General features: G+C 51.6%; 1 protein-coding gene across 2 annotated transcripts; it reads right to left on the bottom strand.

Annotated features, from left to right (window-relative positions):
- Positions 1-2727: 2727 nt before the first annotated feature.
- NIFK (nucleolar protein interacting with the FHA domain of MKI67) lies at positions 2728-27278 on the bottom strand. Of its 2 annotated transcripts, XM_090046028.1 has the most exons (7): positions 26887-27278; positions 26655-26783; positions 24895-25003; positions 23942-24153; positions 21753-21830; positions 19463-19648; positions 2728-5671 (listed from the first exon to the last, which is right to left on the bottom strand). In XM_090046028.1, the coding sequence occupies exons 1-6, from the start codon at positions 27013-27015 to the stop codon at positions 19478-19480; spliced, it is 828 nt and encodes a 275-aa protein (XP_089902154.1). In that variant the 5' UTR covers positions 27016-27278; the 3' UTR covers positions 2728-5671; positions 19463-19477. The 2 variants fall into 2 exon arrangements, with proteins under 2 accessions (XP_089902154.1, XP_089902153.1); XM_090046027.1 differs by lacking the exon at positions 2728-5671 and having other exon boundaries at positions 18320-19648; positions 26887-27261.
- Positions 27279-27420: the final 142 nt, after the last annotated feature.

Genomic DNA, 27420 nt, shown 5'->3' with positions numbered 1-27420 from the left:
TGCTTTTCCTCACACCTCTCCAGCCATTCAGGGCTGAGGTTTTTATAGTTCACAACAGCCCTATCTTGGCAGCCCAACTTGTTTTCACACACCCCATGCAACTGCCCCTCCAAGGAACATCACATGGGTCAGGCTCAAACTGATCTCCATCTCACAAATGTGCTGTTGTCTTGCTTTTGGTCTGAATGATCGGGCTTGCACAGCAAGGCCCAACCCTCAGCTCAGCATTCCTCCGTCTGCAGCACAATAGCTTTTGAAGACCGTGTCCAAACAACTGCAAAATTTCAGGGAACTTTCCAGGCATCAAAAAGTGTATGGGGGGGGGGGGGGGGGGGGGGGGCGGGGTTCAGAGTTTGTCTGGGAGGCTTGTAAGGAACCGGGTAACTCGATGCGCTGCAGGCAGCAGAGCACCGTGGCAGAGACAACTCAGCCTCGCCAGACTAGGCTTCGACTTCAGCCCCAGTGGTTCAGAGGAGCTGGCATGGCCGAACAGCAAATCAGGACAGAGGTGCTTGGAGGTTGTGGTGGGGAAGACGGGGGGCTGCCTCAGACAAGGGGCCACACTGGGCCAGCAGCAGCGATGCTGGAGACCTGCCCATCCTGCTGTGCCTGGCCCAGACAGCCATTCACCTTCCCCTAGCCAGGATGGTTTCAATTCATCTACCCAGGGCTTGCATGCCAGCCGACGTCGCATGCTGCTGCCCCCGCCTGCAGCACCGGGGGAGAAAGCTGGCCGAGACCAGGGCGATACAACAAGGGGAGCCACAGCTAGGACTGTGTAATAACAACACTCAGGGACGGTGCCAGCATCCTGTAAAAGAGTGTCAGGTTCAGGCACGGAGCTGGAGCCGGCCTCCCTGCCCTGCCAGCTCCTCCGAGCAACCATCCCCGAGCCGACGACCAGGAATGCTGACTCATGAAACCGGGCTCAGAGAGGGACGCCAGAGTCCAACCGGGCAGGACATGAGCCTGGGCCTCAGGAGAGCTGGGGGCACAACCCCCAGACCCCCTGTGGGACCTCCAGCAAGTCACCGAGTCTCTCTGGGCCCCAGCTCTCCACCTGCTCAGGACCAGGGAGGTGGGAGGAGGGGATGGGAGACCAGCACCGCCCCACCACGGAGTCATCTTCTGAGGATGAAGATCATGCAGCCAGTGTGGTGTCAGGTGCTCCTTGAACGACTGTGCTACAGCTTAATTAAGACCCTCCTTACATCCAGACCTTGCACCTCCTGCCTTAGCTGAACTCCCTCCAAAGACCGGATTTGGCCGAGTAACCAGCCTCCCTCCCTCCCTGCACTGACACTCTCGCCAGGTCTGGATCTAATTCCTATAAAAGACATCCCCGGGAGCTGACTGAGCACTAAACAGGTCAAATAGGAGATGCTGGATCCAGTCTAAACTGGCAGGAAACGGCTGCCTCAAAAACACTGCTCCAAAAAACTGTTTTTCAAGTCAAGGCGGTTGCAGGATTCAGACTCCCCACCTCTTCGCTCGCTGGTTCTTAGCTACATTCTTCCCTTATTTTTAAACATGCATTTTCTACTATGGATTTTAGCAAGCTCTCCTGCACAACCAACCCTGAACTGTACCTCTTCCAGAAGACAGCCCATCTCTACACAGCCCCCAGCTTTTGTCCAAGCAACGCTGCTGCTCGGCTGCATCGTCCTGCAAGGACTCCCCTCCGTCCGCGTGGGACGAGCGCATCCCGGGGCAGAACCAGCCCCGATCAGAAAGGGCTCTCCCCAAACTCCCCGGTCCAGCCAGCTCTCGCACCCTAGGAGCTATTTGCTCAGCTGCACGAACCCCTCCAGCCCGGGAAGTTATGGGGAAAAGCAATGCATCCGGCGGGGTTTTGCATCCTTCTCCCTCCGCTTTCAACAAGTTTTGCCAGGATACGTTTCATCGGGGCCGACGCAATTCCAACCGGGGCTCGAGCGCGGGCTGCAAAACCCCCCGAGAAAGCACGAGCAGGCTGCTGGCCCCGCCGAAGCGTCGGGGGAACGCGTCAGATGAGACCCGCAGCCCCGCCGGCGCGGCGCAAAGCGGGGGTCGTCGCCCGCGGCGGCTCCGTCAATGGTGTGCAGCCCACCGCCGCCAGACAAAGGAAGGAGCGAGCTCGACTCGGAGGGGGGGCCGGCGGCATCGCCCGTGCCGCGCCCACGCCGGGACGAGGGCGGATGGGACGGATGGTCCCGCTGGGGGGGGGTGGAGAGGATTGGGGAGCCCCTCCCAGCCCCCAGCTGCACCTCTATTTCGTGCCCCTTGCAAGGGGGGGCGGCGACCCCCCCCGGGAAGCACTGGGCTCGGCCTCCAGGGTGCACCCTGCAGCAGGGCAGCGCCTTTGCAAGCTGCCCCCCCACCTCAGCCCGCCCCCTTACAGCCCCTGGCCCTGGCAAGGGGGCTTTACCTGGCTCTGCTGCAGGGGCAGGCGGGGGGAGGCCACCAGCCCAGGGGTCCTGCATGGGGGGGCCTGGAGCCCGCTCAAGGCCGGCTGCACTGCATGGCTATGGCTGCTGCTGCTGGAGAGAATGGAGCCCCGCGCAGGCGCACTCGGCCCCGCGGGGCCAGACGACCGCTAGTGCGCATGCACCCGCTCCCACCCAGCCCTCTCCAGGGGCTTCTTCACGCATGCGTGCTGCTTCCCCACCGCGTTGACCATAGAGCGCTCGCGCGCAGCTAGAGCGGCTCCCTCATGGAAGTCCTCCGCGCGCGCGGCGGAGGGGATGAGGTCAGTGTTGGCCCTGCGCGTGCGCAATGGAGTGCCCGGATGTCGACAAGGGGTGGGTGAAGGGGAAGGTGTCGAGTGCGACTTCGGTGGAACTACTGAATTCCCTGCCCCAGCCTACAGGGCATGCTGCTGGGAAATGCTTCCGGGGCAAAGGTCGAGGCCTCACCCATTTCCGGGACAGAAGGAGAGTGAAGCTGACTTTAAAAGGAACAGGTGACTCTTAAAGGAGCCTGCCCCCTGCTGGACACAGGGAGCTCCCAGGGGCCTGTTGGTGGCACTCAGCACCCCCCCAACCTGTCATGGGGGGTACGAGCTTTAACTTGCATTGACGGCCTACCAGCATTGCCCTCCAAGCCCCAGCTCCCGGAGTCCCATGATCAGCCCCGCCTGCGTGCCTGGGACCGTGGCTGCGGGTGCCCCTGCAGCACAGGACTCCGGCTCCCACACAGTAACAGGGCGAGAAACCCCCTGCTGGGCTGGAAAGCAGCTTTGTGGGTGGAAGATATGGACCTCTCTCCTTTTAATGGCCTTCAGCACCTGTGGAGCGAAGAGTTTACAAGGAATCAAGTAGATGACAATGAGCCATGAAGTTGAACAACTCCCGCAGCCCTGCCTGGCTAGAGATGTTGCTACAAAGCAGGGGGCAAGTGCACCAGGGCACTCCCCTGGATCCACCCCTGCCTGCCTGACCCACAGATATGCAGGGGTCAGGTCAAACCATCCTGAAACCTGTCCAGACAGTTGCCAGTTCAGACTCTCACAGGGTTGAAGAGACCTCCAGGGTCATCTGATCCAACCCTCTGCATCGCAGTCCTAAATCATCTTTGTCTGATGCTTATCCAGTCTCATCTTGCAAACCTCCAACGAAGGGAGTCCACAAGTTCCCTGGGCGGTCTCTTCCACTGCCTCGCTGTTCTCACAGAAAGCAAGTTTTTTTCCTAATATCCGAGTTCAGCAGTTCTTGGTCTCTTTAGACTCAGGACAACCCTTGGAAAACGCCAGCTCTTCACTGCCACTCACTTTTTTTTAATGCACGAAAAGAGAGGTAGACAAGGTTTTTTGGGTGAATCCGCTTTTTATTAGATCAACTCAAATAGTCAAAAAAGTTGTTCTTAGCAAGCTTTCAGGTTTCAATGCCCTTTGCCAGGCTGAGGTGTTGCAAAGAGCTATGAAAGACCACAATTGGCCAGAATGTTTCTGATGTGATGAATTCGTATGTGAAAGCTCTGGGTTTATCTTATCTTGTGAATCATGCATAGGTGTTTGGAAAACAAACAGTGCTAAAATTGCAGGACACCTTTAAAAGGATCTCACAACACACTGGTTGAGAATCGCTGATCTAGCCTAAGTCTCTGTTGCCACAGTTCAAAGCCACTGCCCTCTGCAGCAAGAGCAGATATTCTCCCTCTTGTTTACGGCAGCCCTTCAGATATGGTGTCCCCCTCTTTAACAAGTCTTTTTTTTCCAAGCTAAATGTGCCTAGTTCTCTTTATCTTTCCTCTGACACCTGTATCATTTTTATTGTCCTCTCTCATTCTTCCTCATCCCCTTTACAATGTGCAGCCTACAACTGCACTTAATAACTCTAAATGGTTTAACCAGCACCAAAGACATCGCCCCCTGCGTCTGCCCTCTACCCCTCTTATCCCCCATGCCTGTGCCTGCCCCACAACCCAGCCATCTGTTCCCTCACGTACATGCCTAGCTCCTCTACTCCTCCCTCCCCCTGCCACTTACCTTCTGCCGCTCTGCTCTGCTCCGGCTCTGGAGCAGTCAGTGGCCATGGTCCTGGTCCAGCCTCACCCTGCCCAGCCAGGCAGAAACAGCAGCAGCAGCCCTGGGCCCCAGTCTGGCTGGTTTGGAGCTGGAGCCTGAGATGAAGGGAAGCAGCAAGGGAGAAAGCAAGCTCCCCCATGCTCCCCCTAAGCAACACACACAAGTCTCCCCCGTGCTTCCCTGGTTGCATGTCCTCCTGCCCCATCACACAAACCACCTTGGCCCTGGGGCAGGCAATGGCTCAGCTCTGAGCCTCTGCCTGTCCCAGCCAAGTACTCAAATCCAAGACAAAACCCACCCCATGCCCTCCCAATCCTGACCAGGGGAGAAATGTGTCTTGGATTTGAGTAAATACATTATTCCTACATCTACTCATTTTAGGGTCAACTACTGCAACTCTATGCTGAATGAAGGAAGACTGAAAGGTGCGGTTAATCTGTCACTTAAAAATAATTTCCTACCACTTTTTTCCCCTAAGCAAATACCCAGTCTTAAAAAAAACCTCAAGTCTTAATTTGGCTTTTTTTCTGAAAGACTTTTCTGACTAATACATGTAAATTAGGAGCATTCTGGTCGCAAGTGGAAGGGATAGCCTGCTGGATACGTACCAGAGTTTTTCTCCAAAGCCTTACAGTAAATTTTGTGTTAACAAAACCAGCTGAGTTGTAGGCTGTTTAAGAACATAAGAACTGTCATTTACTGGATCAGACCGTAGGTCCATATCACTCAACATCCAGTGTCACACAGTGGCAGGGTGGATGCTGAAAGGGGGAGTGAACTGAGAATGATCAGAGTTTTTCCCCGTTCCTCTCCCACTTGCAGCCTCCAGCATTTACAGTCTAGGAAATTCTGATTCAGAGGCTGTATCCCTAACTCTCATGCTCAGTAGCTACTGATGCCCCTTTTCCTCCAAGAATATGGCCATCCCTTTTTGAATCTGGCTAAGCTGTCAGCTTCCACCACATCTAGCAGCAATAAGTTCCACACTTCCATTGCATGCTGGTTGAAAAACAAACTTCCTTTTGTTGGTTTTCAACTTACTACCTATTAGTTTCATTTTGTGACCTGTTGTTCCATTCATTGTGTTCAGTTCTCTTGGTCCCTGCAGGGCCCACCAGCCAGGTCTCTGGTCCCCCATGGAGGCCTCCAGGGTTCTCACGCCTGATCCTAACATTAAAAAAGAAACAAAATGAAATTAAGACTTTCTGGGTTTCTTTAGGCTTCTAAAAAACAGCACAATGAGCACCTTTTTGACTTTTCTCCCCCTTTCATAGATTTCATAGATGTTAGGGGCTGGAAGGGAACTTACAGATCTTCAGGTCCAGCCCTGCTGCACTTGGGCCTTTCAGTCACCTTTAAGATTCAAGCCATTAGTACTCTGTCCAACCTTCCAAAAAAATCCTTTTCCGTGACAGGACAGGGCCTTCTGATGGGTTTACCTGTGTTTCGTATCACATAGCATATTTACTCTGCCTCCCGGTCAGTTATGTGGTCCATCACCTTTACCAGGTATATCAAATCACTAGGGACCTACCAAAATCCTGATTGTGCGGATTTTACAGAAATCGCAAAATCCAGCATTGCCCACAAAATCCGCAAAAAAAGAAAAACCTTTCTAAAAAGAAAGTGCTGGCTTCCCAGAGGGAGCAGCAGCCCTCATGGCATTGCAGCCCAGCCACGCAGCCTGCCCAGGGGGCAAAGGGGAGCCCAAGACAGCTGCTGGCCACCTCCTCGAGTGGGGTACACCCCTAAAAATCATATATAACAGGCCCCCCTCTGAGAGGCCCTTCAGGTGTGACAAGTGTTTTATTACCCAGTTTCTTTCTCTGTAACGACTCAGCAAGGAAGAGCCTTTCCGAACCAGCCAGCAGACACCCAGGCGCCCATGAGGTGAGTATATTGGCAACACCTCCTGGTCAACTAGATTAGTTTCCTGATACACAAAATCAGATCAGAGTGGACACCCAAGTGTTGGCCAAGCCAACGGATCATCAGACAAGGACACCAGTGGTTTATCTACCCCAGTGGTAACACCCATGAGGCAAGGACCTAGAAAGTTAGAAGAATTTAAATAAAACTGGGCCAGATAACCCCAGAAACAGGTGGTTTGAAAGACAGCAATAATTGCCGCCATTGTTATGAGCACTTAAGCAAGGGCTTTTCTTTAGCATTTTAACCTTCACTTGAGAGGAGCAACTGACACCCCCCATAAGCAATTAATAATGATCCTTCTATGCTCTTGAAAGACCAGCATCACCCCAGGGCTCGGAGAACCTGTGCATACATCGCCAGGTGAAAAACATCCGACATGACTCCTACAGAAGCAAGCAGACCTACCTCGAACTAGTCACTGTGCGAGCAAATAGGAATCTCTTCTGCTAAGAAATGGTCAGATCCGTTGCCAAGTGGAAATGTGGTTCGATGCACGTGCAACAGAAGATATCCCGTAACACTTATAGGGGGTAGCTCTGGTTCTGCTTGTGACAGACTGGCCTTGCGAAAGAGCCAAGAATGTCGTATAAGGCTGTTCAGAGAAGAGACAACGGAGGAAGATGAGGAGGATACTCCAGCGTATGCTACAACAAAGGCATTGCTCTTTCAAACAGCAAGAGGCCATGAATGAATCAAACTTGCTTGAAGAATGTGGCAGAGGTGGCATTTTGCACTGGACACTTCTTGCACCTGAATGATCTGCTTTTCCCCTGTCCTCTGGGCTCCAGGTTGTTATGCCACAGATCTTTGTTCAAAACCTGCCCAGAATGGACAGTGGTTCGGCTGATCTAATGTGAAATGTGTATGCTTATGGATGGGGCCTGCAAGAGCTGCTGGCTGGACCCGTTGACCCAGCAACATCCATATTATTCTGCTCCCTGTGCTCATGTGGTCTTTGCCCACCCCTGGTCCAACACCACCCTGTGTTTCCATCTCACTATCAGTTGTGGTTGCATTGCAAACGCTGGCAAAGTGATCCCTGTTACACACAAAGCCCAGTTCTCTTCACTTTATGGGAGCAGACCCCAGGGGTGGATACAGTTAGCAAGGCTTAACTGACCGTTTGTAAGACTGGCCATTCCCCATTGCCTTGTCTTTATGAAAGTAAGGTAGAAATTGCCTGCAGAAACAGTACAGTGGAAAGAGTTTGACAGTCCTTAATGAAAAGAAAATGAACATGGATTGTCAGAGAGGTGAGACCTGGGTGCACATGTGCAGCTGGCTCTTCCCAGCTCTGCCACAGACTCTCTCCGTGACCTTGGGAAAGTCACTTAGTTCCTCTCTGCCTCGGTTTCCACAAAAATGAAAAGTGGACTCATCTTTCCTGGCCTCATAGGAGCGCTGTGTGAGGTTTGTGGTCAAAACAGCAGTCCCCTATCGGGGATGCTGTCAAGTTTCCTAAGTTCACGATTGGGCCCTTGCCCCATGAAAGCCAACCCCGATCTCATTCTGTGCCTATTTCTGCTCAGATCATGTGTGCCTGCACATCAATGTCTTAACTGGAGTTTTCTTGCTAAGCTCCTGTGTTCATCTGTGTCCATTTTCATGGCTGCTACAAACAAAACAGGCTGCTGACCCACTTAACTGCCCCGTGATAACTCAGTGGCGTTAGCTTCACTCACCAAACACAAAAGACAATCCAGGGAGAGGAGGTTGGGGTGAAGGGAAACTACCAGTTGCCTCAGAAGTCAGTAATGAATATGCTCCTCACCATAGAAGGGATGGCAGGTTGGGCCACCCAGGAAGAAACATGGAGCATAAAGCAGGACGCCATGTGAATTTAGATCTGATGACACATGCCAGATAGATAGTCCTGAATCTGGCAGTCTCATTGCTGGGACAGGACCCTTACTGGCACCTACACTGCAACTACGTGCTTGGTGGACTCTAACCCACTGCATGAAGGGACTGCTTCTGGCAAAACCAGGGCAGTTCATTATCCTTGGCCAAAACTCCAAAGAAGCCACCAGTTAATGCTGTTCATGGTGCTGGTGCTCTTTGTTTTCTGAGGTCTGAGCTGAGACCCACCAAGCTCACTGCCCAGGGGCCATCAAACAGCCATCCCCTAGTAGCCACTCTCCAGCTCTGCCAAGCTGGTTTGACCCAGTGACCTGGAGGTGAACGGCTGCATGTTCTGCTAATCAAGGCTGTGCATGAGTTCTAGTATTTGTGTTTCGGTTATAGGTGCTTACGTTTTCCCGAGCTGTCCTAGTGGGGCCGAGAGGCGTCATTTATGGGTTAAAATAAAGGGAGAGGTGTTTTTCTTTGTGGCATTTAAATTCACATCAACCTGGCCCTTAGCCCCATTTCCTCTTCTCTGCTAACTTTCCACTTACACCCTCTGAGATTTATTTCTTCCTGCTCTTGCTGTTTTGAATCATTGTTTATCTTTATTTTTCTCTTTTTCTACCATCCAAACCCTCACCAGTTCCTGGTAACACAGGCATCGCATCCATGCTCTACAGATTCCTTTTACCTTTGCACCTTTGAAGAGCATTTCCTTTTTTACCCCTACCCTGATACTGAACAAACTAGAATGTGACGCATCCAGGTTACGAAGGCAGCAAGCCCCCAACAAGGGGAAAAAATGCTGAGTGCTGCATGAGAGGCTTAGGAAATGGGTGAAGACCCTTTTTCAAAGGATGAGGATGCTCTTCCCCAAATGCAAATTTCTGCTGCAGCGAATGGAGGCACTTAGGGAATGCAGCCAAGGCTCTGTCATCAGAAAGCAACGTGAGCAATGCAGTCTGGCCACTTGAAAGTGGTCTTTCAAAGCCACCTGTTTTGAATCCCGTACTGACAATTCCCTCCCCACAGGAGCTGTGAAAGGCTGTCGTGGAGCTGCCTTCTAGTGACTCCTGGACACAAGAGCTGGAGGAGCGTGTCTGTGGCAAAACCATGTTCCCAGATGCTGAGGAAGACTCCGACAGTGCTGGGACTTTGGCTGTCGAGGCACGGCACACAACTCTGCCCACACCCCCAAAGCACATCAGAAAACCACATAAGAAAGATGCACAGCCAGGCCACTTGAAAGCTCATGTTCAAGAGACAAGTATGGGAAATGCACTGCATGTTCCTGACACTGGGTGGGAAAGAAGTATGTGGCTTCATTCCAGATGAAGCCTTCCCTTTTCTCCTCGATGCTGTTGGGTGCCCCAGCGCTATGCGGGGACCCAGCGGTATGGAGGACAGGCAGTCGTACACAAGAGCCGATGTCCACAGCGTTTCCTTTGTCCTGTAAACAAAGCTACAGACCATAGCTGCGTTCAATGTCCTCTGGCTTCCTAGGATCACGACTAAAATACTGCCAGTGCTCTTCTGATCAGACAGGAGCATGGAGGGCTTGATCCCTCTGACCCCTTCATCAATAGCTCAGTGAGGAAAGGACAAAGATATTCTGCAAGGCACGCACCGTGCGATGCCTCCCCTGCGAGTTCCTCCAGCCCCCCGACGCTGGTGGGATGCTCAGGCTCCAGTGACGCACGGTGTGTAGTTCAAGCTGCTTCTGGGCATCTCAGGGAACCGAGATGTCTCCTTTTATTGCTGCCTTGTCTGGGCAGTATGTTTAGCAGCAAACTTCCAGCTCCCCCTCTGTGGACTCCCTCTACAAAGATATCCTGCAGGAGACTTCGTTCCTTCCTATCCTCAGCCATCAAGGGATTCAGCCGTCTGAACTCTGCCAGGCCCAGGGAGCCTGAAGCCGGGGCCTCGCTGATGTGGCTCTAAGCAGAGTGAACTGATCCCACCGTCTTTCTTCGTTGTAGAATCATAAGAAAAGCTTCTGCCCTTTTCCTGGAAGAGCATCAGTCATGCAGAACCACTTAAAAGACAAGAAGTGGGCTTCTTAACGACTGGGTGGTTAATGTCAAGGGCTATCGGCTGTACAGGAGGGACAGGACAGGGAGGAAAGGTAGCGGCGTGGCACGCTACATTAAGGAGGAATACCCATCCTCATCAATTAATAAAGGATCAGAGGAAGGGCACTCTGAAGTGCTTTGGGTTAGATTACAGGGAAGTCGAGGGGAAAGAGACTTAACAGTGGGGGTCTCCTACAGACCCCCCAGCCACGGGGAAGAGCTCGAGCAGGAATTCTTGGGTCAGCTCACGGCAGGTAGCGAAGGCTCAGGATGTGGTAGTCACGGGGGACCTGAACTTCCCGGACATCTGCTGGGAAGAGCAGTCAGCCAGGTCTGACCGCTCACGTAGGTCCCTAGCCAGAGTGCAGGACCTCCATCGAACCCAGGAGGTGCACAGCCCCACCGGGGAGATGCCTTGTTGGACCTGGTGCTGGCCACGGGCGACGACCTGGTGCGGGGGCTGCGGGTGCTCGACCCCCTGGGCGACAGCGATCATCGCCTGCTGGGAGTCACCATCCAGCGCAAGGTGGCAAAGGCCTACAGCAAGGCAGCAGCCCTAGATTTCAGGAGGGCGGACTTCATCGAGCTAAGGAGAACAGTCGGGGAAGCGCCTTAAGGAGACAATCCTCCAAGCCCAAAGGGAGGTAATCCCAACGAGGATCAAAGGGAGAACGAGGGCGCACAAGCCCCCACGGCTCACCAAAAGCATCCAGGAACGTCTCCTTGCTGAAAGGGAGGTGCACACGCAATGGCAGGGAGGGGCCATCACCAGGAAGGACTATACTGCAGTTGCTCAGGGATGTAGGGGGGCAGTCAGGAAGGCCAAGGCAGAGATGGGACTGGGACTAGCTTCCCAGATTAAGGACAATAAGAAGTCCTTCTTCAAATACATAGGGGGTAAAAAGAAGGTTCCGGGTAATGTGGGGCCCCTGCAGGACACATTGGGAAATTTGGTCATCACACCAGATGACAAAGCCAACATATTTAGCGATTTCTTTGCCTCCTTCTTCCTAAGCAGGGACCAGAACAGCCACCCCCCTGCTGGGCCCCGGGGAGGCACACCTGGGCCACGGGTTAGCGAGGAACTAGTCAGGGAGCTTCTGGAGGGGTTGGACGTATTCAAGTCAGCCGGCCCAGATCTCCACCCTAGAGTACTAAAGGAATTGGCCGAGGTCATTGCAGGACCCCTGGCATGGCTGTACGAGCACTCATGGTGCTCTGGTGTGGTGCCGGAGGACTGGAAGAGGGCCGACGTGGTTCCCATCTTCAAAAAGGGGAAGAAGGAGGACCCGGGTATTATAGGCCAGTTAGTCTTACCTTAATCCTAGGCAAGCTGTTTGAGAAAATTATGCTGGCACACATCCAGGAGGGGCCAGCAGGGGACTGCATGCTTAGGGGCAACCAACACGGGTTCATCAGTGGCAGGTCCTGTCAGACCAACCTGGCGGGCTTTTACGACCAGGTCACCAAATCATTAGACGCAGGGGTAGCAGTGGACATCGTCTTCCTGGACTTCCAGAAGGCCTTCGACACTGTCTCTCACCCCGTTCTCATTAAGAAACTGGGGGGCTGTGGTGTCGACACCCACAGAGTCAAATGGGTCGCCAACTGGCTGGAGGGCCGCACCCAGAGAGCGGTGGTGGACGGGTTATGTTCAACTTGGAGGGACGTGGGTGGGGCCCCGCAGGGCTCGGTCCTCGGGCCCGCACTGTTCTACATCTTCATCAGTGACTTGGACAAGGGGGTAAAAACCACCCTGTTCAAATTTGCTGATGACACTAAGATGTGGGGGGATGTGGGCACGCTACTGCAATCGGACCTGGACAGGTTACAGGGGTGGGCGGATGAGAACAGGATGGGATTCAACACCGACAAGTGCAAGGTGCTGCACCTCGGGAGGAACAACTGGCACCATACCTACAGGTTGGGGAACTCCCCTCTTGTCAGCACGGAGGTGGAAAGGGATCTGGGGGTGATCATTGACTCCAGGATGAACATGGGCCGGCAGTGTGGGGAGGCAGTCAGGAAGGCCAACCGCACCTTGTCCTGCATCCACAGATGCATCTCGAGCAGGTCCAGGGAGGTGATCCTCCCCCTCTATGCGGCACTGGTCAGGCCACAGCTGGAGTACTGCATCCAGTTCTGGGCGCCGCACGTCAGGAGGGATGTGGACAGCATGGAGAGGATCCAGAGGAGGCCGCTTGCATGATCAGGGGGCAGCAGGGCAGGCCCTACGAGGAGAGGCGATGGGACCTGAACCTGTTCAGCCTCCACAAGAGAAGGCTGAGGGGGGTTCTTGTGGCCTGTTACAAACTAGTCAGGGGGGACCAGCAGGCACTGGGGGAGTCCCTGTTCCCCGAGCACCGCCAGGAGTGACCAGGAATAACGGGCACAAGCTGGCAGAGGGTAGATTTAGGTTAGACATCAGGAGGCGCGACTTCACGGTCAGGGCGGCTAGGGTCTGGAACCAACTTCCAAGAGAAGTGGTGCAGGCTCCTACGCTGGGGGTGTTTAAGAGGAGGTTAGATGTACACCTTGCTGGGGTCATTTGACCCCAGCACTCTTTCCTGCCATGTCAGGGGGGGTGGACTAGATGATCTACTCAGGTCCCTTCTGACCCGACCAGCTATGAAACTGTAAGGGAGGGAAGAAGAAGTGTTCTCAGAGCTGCAGAAGGAAAAGGCCCAGGCATCTGCCAACTGCTTTCGGGACTGATAAATATGACCAAAGACTACTTTCTACTTTTAATCGCCAGCCTAGGTCACATGCATTGGACTGAAACCTCAGATCCAGCTCTTTGCACAGGACTGGAATACACCGAAGTATTCCCATCTCATCCACTTGCCACCATTGTGGGCCCTGGTCTCCCTGAGCTGGACAAAACATATCAAACTCTCTCTGTGCGAGGCCAGAAGAGGTTTAGCAACAGCCACCTGGACAGATGGGTCACTTCTGGTTTGTGGATTTCTTCCCTTCCCACCCCACTTTCAACAGTTAAAAGAGACGGCAGCGAGAAGAGGCACTCTGCTTGACATCCTAAAAACGCTGATAAGAGACCAGAGCTTTGTTTCCAGCCCCAGACACCTGGCTTGGGTAGGGTTACAAAGATTTATACTCATCACATGGTGCCAGGGTTGGGGTCCACTGACAGCAGTTGCTGCAGTGACAGCAAGGGCAGTAGCTGGTAATGGAAATCCCGATCACTCTAGATAGCAAGGAACCTGCAGGATGTTGGGCTTTGCTCCTCTGTAGGGCATCAGCATATCCCTCCCTTGCAATTTCTGGTCTAGCAGCACTGCGCACCGCACCCCAACGAGAGCCAGTGTCTTTGGCATACCACAGGCTGCCCTCACTCCACGGCTCTAGCATTTTCCCTCCTTGCTTGCTCTTCACCACTCTTGGATTTGACGAGCCCAAGAAAGCTTTTGCTATGCAGAATACTAAGGGCATTGCCCACGTAACCTTATAACTGGCTGCCCTTTGCTCAGCCAGAGGGACTGAGCTTTCCCTTGCTTTGCCTTGACAGGTGTCTCCCTTCTGATTTGTTAACAGCTGCCTTGGGGCACTCCGCCAGGGTGAGGGGCACCAAACAAATACATCGCATTGGACATATCTGAAATCATGGGCATCAGGCCACATGGCAGTACACACATCCTGACCCTCCAGCCCCGGCTGGATCCAGCAAGTGCTGCTGCTTCCAGCGCGCTCTTAGCAAAGCAAGTGCCAGTCATCGCCCTCTGGGATTGCACCTTCGACTTTTAATAGCCAGCCGGGGTCACGTGCATTGGAGTGAAACCTCAGGTCCAGCTCTTTGATGCGTCTGTGCGGCCCCTTGCACAGGACTGCAATACACCAGAGTATCCCCGTCTCATCCACTTGCCATGTCTTGTCTCCTGGGACATAAGCTGGGAGGGGCACGGCCTTTCCAGACTGCTGCAGCACCTGAGAACAAAGCCTTGATCCGTTTGGCACATTATAAACATTAAATAATCAATCCTATTAACACCCCCTACCGCAATCTGCACCATTCATTGTTGGTAAGCCTGAAGCGGAGAGGGGTGCGAGCCCTGCCTGGGCTTCCATCAGCCTCCCCCTCACTCCCACCTTTCCTGCAGCCACCCCAACACCAGTCTGACAGGACCAGGTGTAACTGCTTCAGAAGCTGGTTTGAGTCCTGTTTGCTGGGTGTTTCCTCAGCCCCAAGCTGTTTGCTGCCAGGCTGGGGCCCCACGTTCAGTCTGCAGGATGAGGCACTTTCTGGGCAAGCAAGTCCAAAAGATGATGGCTTGTGACATAGTGCAACCACTCTTCTCCCACTTGGTGCCCACCAGGGACCCCTCAGCAGGCACATACCAGCACTGACCAAGTCCTGGAGGGCAGATCTCAAGCATGGGAACTACACTACAATCCCCAGACTACTACACAAGCAGGGCATGTCCCACTCCTCACTGCTAGAGGACACATGGACCCCTTTGCCCTTGCTTCCTAGCCCATCAGGGTCTGAGCCTGGATCAGGACTTGGCAATGCATCTCTTGCTCTTGATCACTTGTTTCATTTAATTTTCTCCTCTCTTTTTTCATCCAAGGAGCCACTAAGAACCACCCCAGTGACTTTTGAGGCCCATAACCAGCCAGTCTGTTGGGAATCTGTCAACCCTTCACAACCATCTGGCAGCTTCCTGACCAATGCAAGCAGCTTTTGCATTTATCCCGCCTGACCAAGCAAGTGACCACGGAGCCAAACGCCCCAGCGAGGACGGCAGCATAACTCATGACACAGCACGTCTGCCCATTTGCTACGGAAACTATGTTTGGGAAGGATCGGGTATCTGCATTTCTGCTGCGTGCACAACCCTGGAGAGCTGCGTATTAATAACACGGGCAGCCTAAAAACAGCCAGCAGAGGCTGTGCTCCGGGGGCTGGTTCCTAGTGCTGAGGCTAGCTGGCTGCCAGCTCCTTCCACAGCACTGTTAGCATGGGCAGCACCCTGCACACCCAAGCACTTTTACAGCCCTGTCCTGCAGTCTAAACTCACCTTGGCACAGGAAGGACAATAAAGGCTGGGAAGAGGAGGGTTACAGCAAGTCTCAAGTGTCAGATGGACTCAGTGACACACTGTGCCCAGCTCCCCCAAGCAGCTCCTTGGCAAGCTCAGAGTAAACACAGCAGGAATACAGGGACAGGCTGAGACAGGAAGGCGCGTGGCCAAGGCAGGTGCCAGCTCCCAGGAGTAGGTCTGGGCAAATGGTATGAAGGGCAAGGCTGGCTGCCTGGCTTGTTCACCATAGGGCATGCAGGACCAGATGGACTATTTCCAGGGACAGCCAGTGCTCGGAGGAAAAGCCAGTAGGAAGTTGCACTGTGTCCTGAGTGTCCCCAGGAAAGGGGCCCGGGGGGGGAGCAGCAGAGCCAGGACACCCAGGGAGAAGCCGAGGGTACAAGATAAGGGAATGCAGTGTCAGAGCACATTCAGGAAGGGAACAGGGAGGAAGCAATTCTCCGCAGCAAGCTGGATAAGTGAAGCGAGGCTGGGAGCCGTAGTCTAACACCATGTCCTCAGCCAGGAGTATTCATCATCATTTCTGCCAGCACCAAATACAAACGTATTTGGTAGCCATGTTGATCTGAGACAAAAAGAAATGCAAAACTCTAGGTTCAGAGATGATACCTTTTATTAGACTGAGAATTTTTTTCCAATATCTTTTTTCTGCAGACAAGGCTCTTTGGGTGAATCTGATATCTTTTATTAGACCAACTTAAATCGTTGTAAAAATTTTTTTAGCAAGCTTTCAGGTTTAAAAACCCTTCATCAGGCTGAGAAAGTCTCTGCAGTTGGTGCAGTTTGTACCAACTTTTTCCGCCTGCTTTTGGGCACGCATGTCCTTCCTCAGGCTCAGGGAAAATCAAAGATGATAAAAAGTTCCCATAGGTAGAAAATAAACTTAATTTTCACAAAGAAGCAGCTGAAGGTGGAAGTCTGTTCCTCTAGGTCCAGCTTTTGGGCTGTCACACCCTTCCTCAGGCTCAGGGAAAATTAAAGATAGTACAAGTGCTCCCAGGTAGAATAATAAACTTCATTTTACACAAAAGGCACCTATGGGGACTTGTACTATCTTTAATTTTCCCTAGGCCTGAGGAAGGGCACATGAGCCTGAAAGCTTGCAAAGAAAGATTTTTTTTGTGCATTTTCTCAGTTGGTCTAATAAAAGGTATCATCTCTGAACCAAGAGTTGTAGAGGTTTGCATTTTTCCACTACAGGAGTGGTTTTATTAAGGTCCCATAACAACTTTGCAAACACCAACGTGGTGGACACCTTGGAAAATTCCACAGATGCCCCAGTTATCAGACCATCTCACTGCCTCCACCCAGCCGAGAGCCACGTAACCTTGATGCGAACCACGGAAATGATTCCTGAGACTCCAGTCTCTTTTTGTCTGCTCAGCAAGAGGTGGGGTATCCACTGCCACCCAGTGTTAGAAAGTCTCTTTGACAGCACACAACTCTGGAAACCTTTCGACCGGGAGCACATGTTCCGATTACTTTGTGTAGCAGCCTTCAGTGACGTGAAGTATTTCAGGTCAAGCAGCAGCATTTTGAGAGCACATAGCACAGGGCAAATAAGCTGGATCTTTGCTTCTCCTATTACTTTGTGCTGTATAAAGTAGCCATGGCCAATTGCAGACCCTCCCCATTCCTGCCATCTTAAACAGGCTGTTGCTACTGCAGACAAATTCCAGCTCAAGTTACTTGGTTGCTAGTAGCAGATTAGCAATACCTCGCCTGGGCTTCCTACCCTCTCACTGGTTTTCAAACACCCACCTTAAGGCTGCTTTCAGGCTCTTACCTGAAAAAGTAACTAGTTAAAATACAGATCACAAATCCTTCCCGCTTAAAATTAATGTTGCTATGCAAAGCCAAAGGAACGCACTGGCACTAGTGTGTTACGTGATAGGAAGGCACGCTGCTGCTATTAAAAAGGAAAGTACAGTTGGGGATTGTATCAGGCTAGCATGCTCTTTTCCCCAGAGCTGCCTTTTGTCCAAGAAGTCAACTGCTTGAATACACATCCAGCCCCAAGCTTTTTTAATTGCTAGGAGATATCAAAGGGAATCAGCTGACTAGTCACTAAGCACAGGCTAGCAGCTGGAGTTAGTCCTCATTTGTGTGACTGTTCAAATCACAAGGCTGTCAGAAAATTATCAAACTTCTCTTGTGCTGCAAGCAGCCCCAGAATAGCATGGGGCTTACCTGACTGGCTCCAAAATTGGCCTGGGGTTTCCTCTGAAATATTCTGCTGAACTAGACCTAGAGCTTATAAACACTGTAACAGGAGCATCTTTGTTCAAGCAATGAGCAGTCAAGGCCAGGTATTTTGTTAAGGTTGCACAGTGATGAGCAAAATTTAAACATGACCTGTCACCGCAACTGTTTCTACAAGGGGCAGAGTACAGGGGATTCAACACACCTACAAGGTAAAATACCCCACCTGAACACAGCTTAGTACCAGAGGGCCTTTTAAAGGCACACCCTCTACTTTGATGAGTAGGATTCATCATACCTGACAAGGAAAACAGCTGGAGAACTGTATTGTGTACGTCTCCCTTGCCCAGCTTCAAATCACCCCTTGGGAACACCTCAACAGCCTGTGCCAAAATAATCTCCCCAGGCCACGGTGAGACGAGACATTAGAGGACTTCAGGCTGAACTGGCAGTCACCCCAACAGCTGTGCCAGGCTCACTCTCCCAGCATTGCACACTTCGCTGGAGCCAGCGTCAGATTGAAGAGCTCCCATGCATGTGTGACAGATGAGGCCAGCTTATGACAGCTTAATTCTTTCTGCAGCAGTCAAGCCAGCCTCCGTGCCCTCTGCCATCAAAACAGGAGCCACGCCATTCGCTTGGGAATAAACTCCCACAACTCACAGGCATAGAGTATCAGTGCAAGACTAAACACACCATGGTAATCTGCTTCAGAGCAGCAGAGGCAGAATTTATTTCCTCCCAATAAAGAGAGACAAAACCCTTATTCTGCAGACGGCACCATTTAGGCACAGTTAAATGAGCTGCCCAAAGCCAGACTGGCAGAGCTGCGAGTACAACTTCCAAATCTTCCACTCTGGTTCAGGTCTTAGCCAGACTCGTCCCCCAAAGAAAGAGACACTTGTGTCACCAAGGACAAGAGCAGAAGTTGGCCCATTCTCTAGATGAGAACTGATTACATCCAGGCTATGGCCCCTTCAAAGCAGGGCTCAGCACCATTCACTGCCTGGACAGAACTCACCGTCCTACTTCCCAGTGTTGAAAAATGCTTATGAGAAATGGAAAATAAAAATTACAGATTTTGACATATTCTTTTACGTATAATGACAAAACTACACACTTCAGGAAGACAACCAGTACATTGCTTCTACTTGTTGCTTCGGTCCCTTGCTGAGCTGCCTATAGGCTGATACTAGTTCTTAAAGTATGTTGAAGAGCAGGAAGTTGAAGTTCCTTTCAGAAATGCTTGCACTAAGAGGTGGTTAAGGCACAAGGTCTGGGTTCCACTTGCAAAGAGCCTGAAGCTTTTGCTAAACCAGTGGGACTCATGAATGAGAGGACTGGTCCGTCATGGTGAGCAGGTGGCTCACTGCTGACAGAAACATCAGAGTGTCTCTAAAAAGTTTATAAAAATAAATCACATTGTTACAGCTCTTTACAATGGTAAAACATACTGCAGCACCAGGTCTGGAGGAGGGCTGGAAAGCACCAGGGACTTCTTTGCACTAACAAGATGCAAGGAGCAAGGTGCGTGGCTAACTCAGGGACAGAGTAGGCAGGGCAGGGCAGGGGACTGGCATTTTCATTGTCAGACAGGAGAGTTCCTAGGATTTTCCAGCTAAGGGCTCCCTCCTAGAAGGGCTACTGCTCCCCTTGGTGCCAAAAGACTGGGATCCCCTGCAAACGCATGCAGGGGGAGCCCCTCACACACAGGCTGCGAACCTCTAGCCCAGTCAAATGGAGGGAGGTCAAACCAGCAAAACCTGCAAGCACCCCTGCTTCCCAGTGGCCTTTTAGTTAAAAAAAAAAAAAACCCAAAACAAAAGCAAAAAAGCTTGGCTACTAACAGGGGAGGGTCATGTTTATTTCCGTTTCTTCAGGTTCCCTTTTCTCTTTGCTGGCGTCCTCTTCGGCCTGGCACTCACGCTGGGCGGGGGCAGCTTGATGGTTATTTCACTGTCGTCCAAGTCACTTTCTTGGGGCTGAGATTTCCGATGACTGAGGACTGTGGGGGTGCAGACCGGGGTGGGATCCTGGGTAAAGCGAACGAGATGCTCAGAGTTAGTAACAGCATTCAACAGGTGCAACCAGTGGAGCCCAGCTCCTTATACACTGGAAACAGCGACTGCAACGAGTTTCTAACCTGGAAAACTTTCTAAACAGGCTTATGGTCTGTTCTTGCAGATTATGGCAGATCTGCACCCCAGTGGCACTGTATTAAAACAGGGAGTTCCCAGCACTCATCTTTATTGCTTAATACACATCCTTGTTAATGCACACCCAATCCTGCCCCGATTATGCGGATGTACAAGACAAGCCTGAGGAACTGCTGGAGCTTGTTCCTGCGATCCCAAATGTCAGCACTCTGCTCTCCAGGCATGGCTGGCCCCTGACAGCTATGTTAAACAAAGGGGTAGGACATGCAGTGCACAAACAGTCCACTAATGAGTGACAGCAGAAAGCTGGGCAACACCTCCACGGACAACACTTTCAGACCACAACACAGACAGGCACCTCAGGCATGCAAACTGGATGGTCCCAGCTGCATTGATTAATTCATGTAGCTGATGAGGGCTCCCAACATTTTCCAAGTATGATGCCCGGAGGCTGCAATGACTGGGAGCAGGCTGCCTGCCTAACATCCAGTGGGCTGGCTCCAGTCACATCTGCTTCCATTAGGTGCTGGCTTTCTCAATCCTGCAGGCACAACTGCAGCTCACCCCTATGCTGCTGAATGAACCAGAAGAGAGATCTGGATTTCCCTGGGCAGCCCCACAGGGGCTACAATTTTACAGGTGTTCTCCAAGGCAACAGATGACTAGGGGATGTCAGGGACGAGGCCCAATGTTGGGCACATAAGAAGCAAAATAAGAAGGCCAAGAATTGCAGTAGGACCAGAGCCTGGACTGCCAGCAATGAGCTCAGAGATGCCCGTGGCAACCAGAAACTTCACACCTCATGAGAGGCGCATGCTACTGGCAACGTGCCTTTCTTGCTTCTGTCTAGACATCACAAGCACCGAGTAGCCTGAGAAATGACCCCAAGGGATAGTCCTGTATTCCAAAAAGCCTGAGCAAAGCTGGGATTTTCCTGGTGCCAAAACTGGCTGCTCTGGAAATCGCACAGCACAATCCCCAGGGCCTACAGCATCATGGGGAGTTGTCCTGTTGTCCCCACCCCTCCTTCAATCTGTGCACTGACAGCCAAGAGGGTGGAGTGGCACAGAATTAGGACATACACACACACCCATCACCCCCAAATGGGAAGCCCATGTCCCTACATCCATCCATCAGCTCCTGCCTCGTGGCCTACCCTGACCATGTCATACCTTACTGCCTGAGGCTTCCGGCTGACAACTCCAGTCCACCACTGATCTTCAATAACAAAACTACTCCCCTGTTGAAGTGGGGGGACAAGCTGAGGTTGCAAGCTTCCATGTGGCGATCATCCACTGACAGGGGTGCTCTCACCTGGATGCTTAAAAGCTGGAGGGAACTCAGGATGCCAGTGAAGCTCTGGCATCACTGCTGACTGCCCCAGCTTTACAGCATGATCGAGCCCCAGCACTGGGTGCCCCAATCTGTGCCGGCAAAGCCTGCAGCCAGTCAGTCACTCTGGCTTGCTCTAGTCACGACTGCCCACTCTCCCTGCATCTGAGCATTGTGACCTAACGAGTACAAAGGAGCTCCAGGTCCTGTCATTAACGTGGAGTGGTGCTGCTCTCTTGTGTCCATGTTTGTAAAAGCGAGCGTGGAAGTGGCCTGCAGAAGTAGTGGCTTGTGGGATGGGGAGAGAGACATCAATTTGGGGTCAACTTCCTGAGAAGAGTGAAGGCTTCCCACTATGTGCAAGGCTCTACCCCCACAAGAAAATGCAGCTTGCAGGGCACAGAAGTGGCTACTGCAATGCAGAACAAGGCTGCAGGCCAGCAGCATAAGCAGGCTGCTCAGATGCCAGCACTTTTCACTCGCGAAGGAACCAGGGCAGCTTCCCATTAGCAAGAGCCACAGGCTCATGAAGGTAAAGCCAACAAACCCAAAACAGCCAAGCAAATGCCTCAAATACACATCCTGCTGCCTGTCACAGGGCTTAGGGAACACATGCCTTCTCCCTTTAAAAACAGCTGTTTAAACTCACCTGGCTGTTCACAGAAACGTTCAATTTTGAGTTTGATTTTGAAACTTTCTTTCTTTTCTGCCGAGGTATTGCTGCAGCCTGTGGGAGCAGAGGAAGGGAGTTACGACACGGAACTGCATGCAGAACAAGGATGAGGTTTTCCTAACCTGGCTTGTAGACTTTCCTTCATGATTACGAAAGCTTTGCTGCACTAACAGATGGGAGCTAGCAACAGAAGCAATCAGATTCAGGCTCTATGTTCCCCATAATCAGAGCTAAGAGAAGCCTCCTGGTTTGCTACACCTATTGCCAAGGGGGCCAGAGAAGAAGGATAAGACCCTGTAAGAGCTGTGAGTTCGAGCAGACATTTTATAGACATATATTAACCAAACAAAGCAGAGGCAGCCCAACACTTAAGAGTTAATCTAGGCCTTAGAACACCAAGCCGTAAGTCCCAATGCTGCCACAAGCTTCCCATGTGTCCATGGGCAAGTCACGTTCTCTCAGCCTCACTTGACTAGCTCAAAAGCAGTAACAAACAGCATGGCTCAAATGCACAAGGTGAAGTGCAAGGACGTTACAAGCCCACAGGGTGCTCAGTAGGGCTGTACGAAACAGCACTGTTCGTTCAACTTGCGTTTCGATGTTTTGAAGGAACAGCATTTTGTTTTGAATTTCGCTTCGATTCGAAATTGCTGTTCCATTGTTTCGTCGAAACAGTTATGCTGTTTCACCCATAGGGTATAATGGGGAAGCTCCAAACAGCCTACAACTGTCATTTCTGGCCCGATTTGGATGAAACTTGCAGGAATGGTAGCCCCTTCTGAGGGCATGAAGCCTGCTGAGTTTCAAGGAGATAGATGCAGGGAAACTGCACCTCAAAGTCTTGAAAGCAAAAAACTCATGTCACGTGTATGTGATACACCAGAGTGGGCTCAAAACTGCAGGCTTGCTAGCCCCGGCTGAGGCCACAAAGCCTGCCAAGTTTCAAGGAGACAGGTGCAGGGTTTGGGGAAAACTGCACCTCAAGCTGCAGACAAGTAAAATTCATGACGTGGGTGACACTATGCGTTACGGTGCAGGCAGGTGAAAGCTGCAGGGATGGTGGCCCCTGCTGCGGCCACGAAGCCTGCCAGCTTTCAAGGAGATTGGTGCAGGGGGAGTCTGGGTTCTGGGGCCGTGCACCCCTAGCTGGTGACAGGCAAAACTTGTGACATGGGTGGGTAACACTGTGTATTAAGGTGCACCCTCACCCAACTGACACAAAGGAAGAAAGCAGGGCAGTTCAAAAAATGCTGCCTTTGAAGCAGTTTTTCCATCCCTCCCCCAGAGCACTGGGATTGGAAGGGACCTCAGGAAAGGATCACAGTCACTGGCCAGCTACACAGTCAATGAGAGCACTCCCCACACTTTCTCCTTACTTTAGTTTCTGTTTCCCTGTAGGCAAGCCCACCTTGAGCTTTGAAACATTTTGAAAATTTCAGTATGTTGTGACTTCCCTCATTTCAAGGCTGTTTCAAAGCTCTCTGTTTGGTTGTGATTTTGCTGTTTCGAGCTCGAAACAAGTCGAAATAGCACTGAAACGAAACTGCCAGCAAAATTTCGCAAAGCCCTAGTGCTCAGGCATTACAGCGCAGTCTCTAAGCTCTTCAGAGACAACCACCACATAGCAACACAAATCAAAGATCAGTTTTTGAGTCTGCCACAGCCTTCTCCAAGAAAGAGCAGCCTCAGTGAAATCGCACCGACAAAACGGGGCAGCAAGGCCACATAGGGCACTTGCACACATGCAGGAGCCTGCTCTGATGTGCTGGAAATCCAGCACATTGGAACAGATTTGATTAAGTCTACCAGACTGAGTCTGCTGGAGCACATAAACTGACGAGCTCTGGCATCCTCATGCATCACGTGCAACAGCAGCGCAGCACGTCTCCATGCTGAGAAAATAGCAGCAGTGAACTTTGAAATAAAACACATTTAGTGAGCTTTATTTCAAAGCGCAATGCTGATACATGTGGCATATGGCTCACTAATTAAAGGCACCCAGCACCACGTTGAGACCACATGTAAAAACACTCGTAGTGATTCATGAAAGCTCTCATGGGCCCCTTAACACCAACTCAGTCACTGCCCTGTTGCTAGATTACTCCCCACCTCCATACTTTCTCCTTGGTGTCCCAGTCTTGGGTACAAACTTTGCATTTACTTACAAATCCAGGAAAGTCGTAATCTATGCCTTTCTCGGCCAGCCGCTTGCGTAACATTCTTTCCTTTCTAAGTAGCCTCTCTGTCATCTTTTTCTTGTCTTTGAGTGATCGCTGCTTGTTATACCGCTTGACTGCTGGACGCGATGGCTTCCTAAAATTAGTCTCACTGCCTTTGAAAAGGTTTTCGTGGACTTTTTCAGGTGGCATGAACTGACCTGGGACAATCAGACATCCCCAAGTTAGAGAGAAGCCATTCATTTTTGCCTCAATTATATTAATAAACGTCAATCACCATTGTACATAGACCCACTGTATGTTGCTTTCTATACTGATACTCAGTAATTATTATTCACCCACTATGCACCAGCATCACATCAGCCTAGCACAAGGTAAGCTCCCTTAGTCATTGTTATGGATAGCGATGGCATGGAGTGGCAGGGGATTCAGAGCACTGGGCTCTCCAAGACAGCCTTATTTTCACCTGCAGTTCTTACTGTTTTCAAGAATGGTATGTGCTTAGCTCAGCATCTCTGAACATCTTGCCAGCTGCACTGAGTTTTTAACCGACCCACAGTAAATCTATGTCGTTAAATAATAAGTGGTTGCAGCAGAGCAGGGTAGAAAAGAGTTTCTATCCAAATGAACATTTCTATGTGGAGTGGCTTTGTACCACGAAAGACAACAGAGGTCCCATCACTAGGACTTGAAACGCTGTTCTAATTTTTTAATTTAAATTGAAACGTGGTAGGAAATTAAAGATCACCAGAGGCACCCCCATGCGGGAGAGATCCTCGCAGAGAAAGAAACCAAGCAAACTGGGGCGCCCATCTGAAAAACCTTCTTGTGCTGGAACTCTAATGTTGCAGTGAAGAAATTCCCAAATTGTCCAGAAAAAACACCCACGTGTGCAACAAATACATTCCCTCCCACAACAGGTACCGGATATACATACTTACACTTCAGAAGCTTTTCACAGAAGAGGTAGTTGTTCATGGTATCTGCCACAATCTTAGCAACATCATCGGACTCAAACTCTACAAACGCATAGCCTTTACTGCTTCCAGTCTGCAGACGATAACAAGAGTATCAGAAAACTGGAGGGGTGTTTAGGCACCAAATACCAAAACAACTCTAGCTGCTGCCTTAGGCTTCAAGGGGTCACGGTCTGTTCTCAAAGAAACAAAAACAATTCCAAGCCCGCAGTATAAACTATATGCATTTTAGGTCAATCACTAATCTCACAAGTAAACTGGTTCACATTACATCATTACAACATGACTCAACTCTTGTATTTTACTGCATGTCTGCGACCAACTAAAATTTATGCCACCAAGTGAAGAGCCGCTGCCTTGCTGATGATGTAAAAAATGAAAACACAAGCATCTGTAGAAACACGGCTCATTAAATGCAAGCAAAGCAGTTGGGAAACCCAGAGATCCTCGCTCCACCATGCTCTAAGACTTGAGGTGAATTTTGACTGTTCTGATAACCAGGTTCACTTCACTGAGGGACATTATGAAGAAAGGTGCCAGAGTTATGAGACTGGAAGAGCAGAGCTGAGAATGAACTTCAGAGAAAACATTAAAAAAAGCTAACACTGAATAGAACGATAACGTCCAACCGGGGAAACTTATGACGGCAAAGGCAGAGCAGGAGAGACAAGAAGCCAACTAGCCATGACTGAAAGGGACCTGGGGGTAATAACAGACCACAGTACGAACACGATCTGGCAACGCAAAGCTGTAGCCAGTAGGGCAATCAATACCCTGGCGTGCATCAACCGATGCATCTCCAACAAAGCCAAGGAGGTGATTCTGCGTGGCACTCGTGAGACACAGCTGGAGGACTGCATCCAGGTCTGGATGCTACACTTCAACAGGGACATGGAAAGGCTCGAGAGGGTCCAGAAAAGGGCCACCCGTATTATCAGACTTGCACAGCAAGCCATACGAGGAAAGGCTGAGGGACTTGGGCCTCTTCAGCCTAAAAAAGGAGAAGGCTGAGAGAAGGCTTGGTAGGAGCTTACCACTATGTCAGGGGAATATATCAAGGGCTCACCAAACAAATGGTCACCCTGCACCCTTGGGGAAAACCAAGAGTAATGGCCAAAAACTCTTGGGAGACTGATTCAGGCTTAACAGTAGGAAAAATTTCTTCACATTTGGGGTGTCCAGACTGTGGAATAAGCTCCCTCCAGAGGTGATGCAATCACCTACCCTGGAAATCTCCAAGAGGAGACTGGACGGTCACCTCGCTAGGGTCCCCTGACCCATTATCTTTCCTGCCTGGTGCAGGGAGCTGGACCCGATGATCTTGCAAGGTTCCTTCCAGCCCCTTCCAATCTATGAATCTAGCTAGTGAGCTATGACAGCAATAAATAATACAATCATAGGACAGGAGTGCCAGAAGGGACCTCAGGAGGTCACATCTAGTTCAGCACTTATTCACGGGTGGGTCATGACCCAAAAGCAAGTTGCAAAAATATATGATCGAGAGCAAACTTCTAAAGGAGAGTCCATTTTTAAGGGGAAAAGCCATGGGAAACCATGGGTGTATCCTTGCAGCTAGGCAGAGTTTGAAATTGGCTCACGCGCTGGTTGAGGACCAACCACTGCCCTACCCCAACCCCCTGCTAAACGCATATCCTCCCACCCAGGGCTTTGTCAAGCACGATGCAACCGAGCCGCAGAACAAGGCAAAACTTTTTATTTTTTACCTTTTTACTCCTGGCCAAGCGCAACCTGGTGACCGTCCCGAACTGGCTGAAGTACTCACGCAGCTGCGGCTCGAAAAGACCCTTCGGGATGTGTCCCAAATACACCACGCCCGGGGTCAGCCTCTCGTGCTGCGGAAACAAGGCCGGGCACCGTCAGCAGCAGGCCCCGCCGAGAGACCTCGGAGCCTTCTCCCCACCCCCTCCGCGGCCGCTCTCCCCACAGGGCGCTCACCTTGGCGGCGCGGACGCGCTGCACCTTGGCCTGGAACTGGCGCTGCAGCTGCGGGTCCAGCGAGAGCAATGCGGCCGGGGCGGCGGCCACCGCCGCCGCCGCTTCCTCGCCTGCCGCCACAACCTCCATGCTACTCCCGCACGCGGGCACCCCTCCACACCACTTCCGCTTCCGGGTTCGTTGCCGGAAGTGCTGCGCTCCACTTCTAGCAACGCTCCCCAGGGACACAAGAGCACCGGTGACTATTGTCCGATGACGTCATTGGCAGGCGCGGGGGAGGGGCACCTGGTTGCCAGGCAACAGGCAGCGCGCGTGGTGTTGCTGGGCAACAAGCCTCTTTCCCCCCGCCGCTTTGAGTGTTTCTTTGGTTTTTTTAAGTCAGGCAGCGGGCGGGGCAGTCCTCCGCCACGGAAAGACCCCGCTGGGCAGAGGGCCCCGAGTGCAGAAAGACCCTGGGTGCCCATGGCGCGCCCGCCTGGGAGCGATATCGCCGGCAGCCCCTACTCCAGCGCCTCCGGGGGAGCGGTGTCATCA

The sequence above is a fragment of the Crocodylus siamensis genome, chromosome 4, assembly GCF_052110815.1.
Source record: "Crocodylus siamensis isolate JL-2025a chromosome 4, ASM5211081v1, whole genome shotgun sequence".
NCBI lineage: Eukaryota > Metazoa > Chordata > Crocodylia > Crocodylidae > Crocodylus > Crocodylus siamensis.
This window is presented reverse-complemented; position numbering and strand designations above follow the sequence as displayed.

Bases quoted from the DNA above. Each gene is read 5' to 3' on its own strand.
- NIFK (XM_090046028.1), bottom strand. From the start codon at position 27,015: ATGGAGGTTGTGGCGGCAGGCGAGGAAGCGGCGGCGGCGGTGGCCGCC. The intron at 26,784-26,886 runs GTGAGCGCCCTG...TTGTTTCCGCAG, and splicing joins AGCGCGTCCGCGCCGCCAAG to CACGAGAGGCTGACCCCGGG. The intron at 24,154-24,894 runs GTAAGTATGTAT...TGATTGTCCCAG, and splicing joins CTGTGAAAAGCTTCTGAAGT to GTCAGTTCATGCCACCTGAA.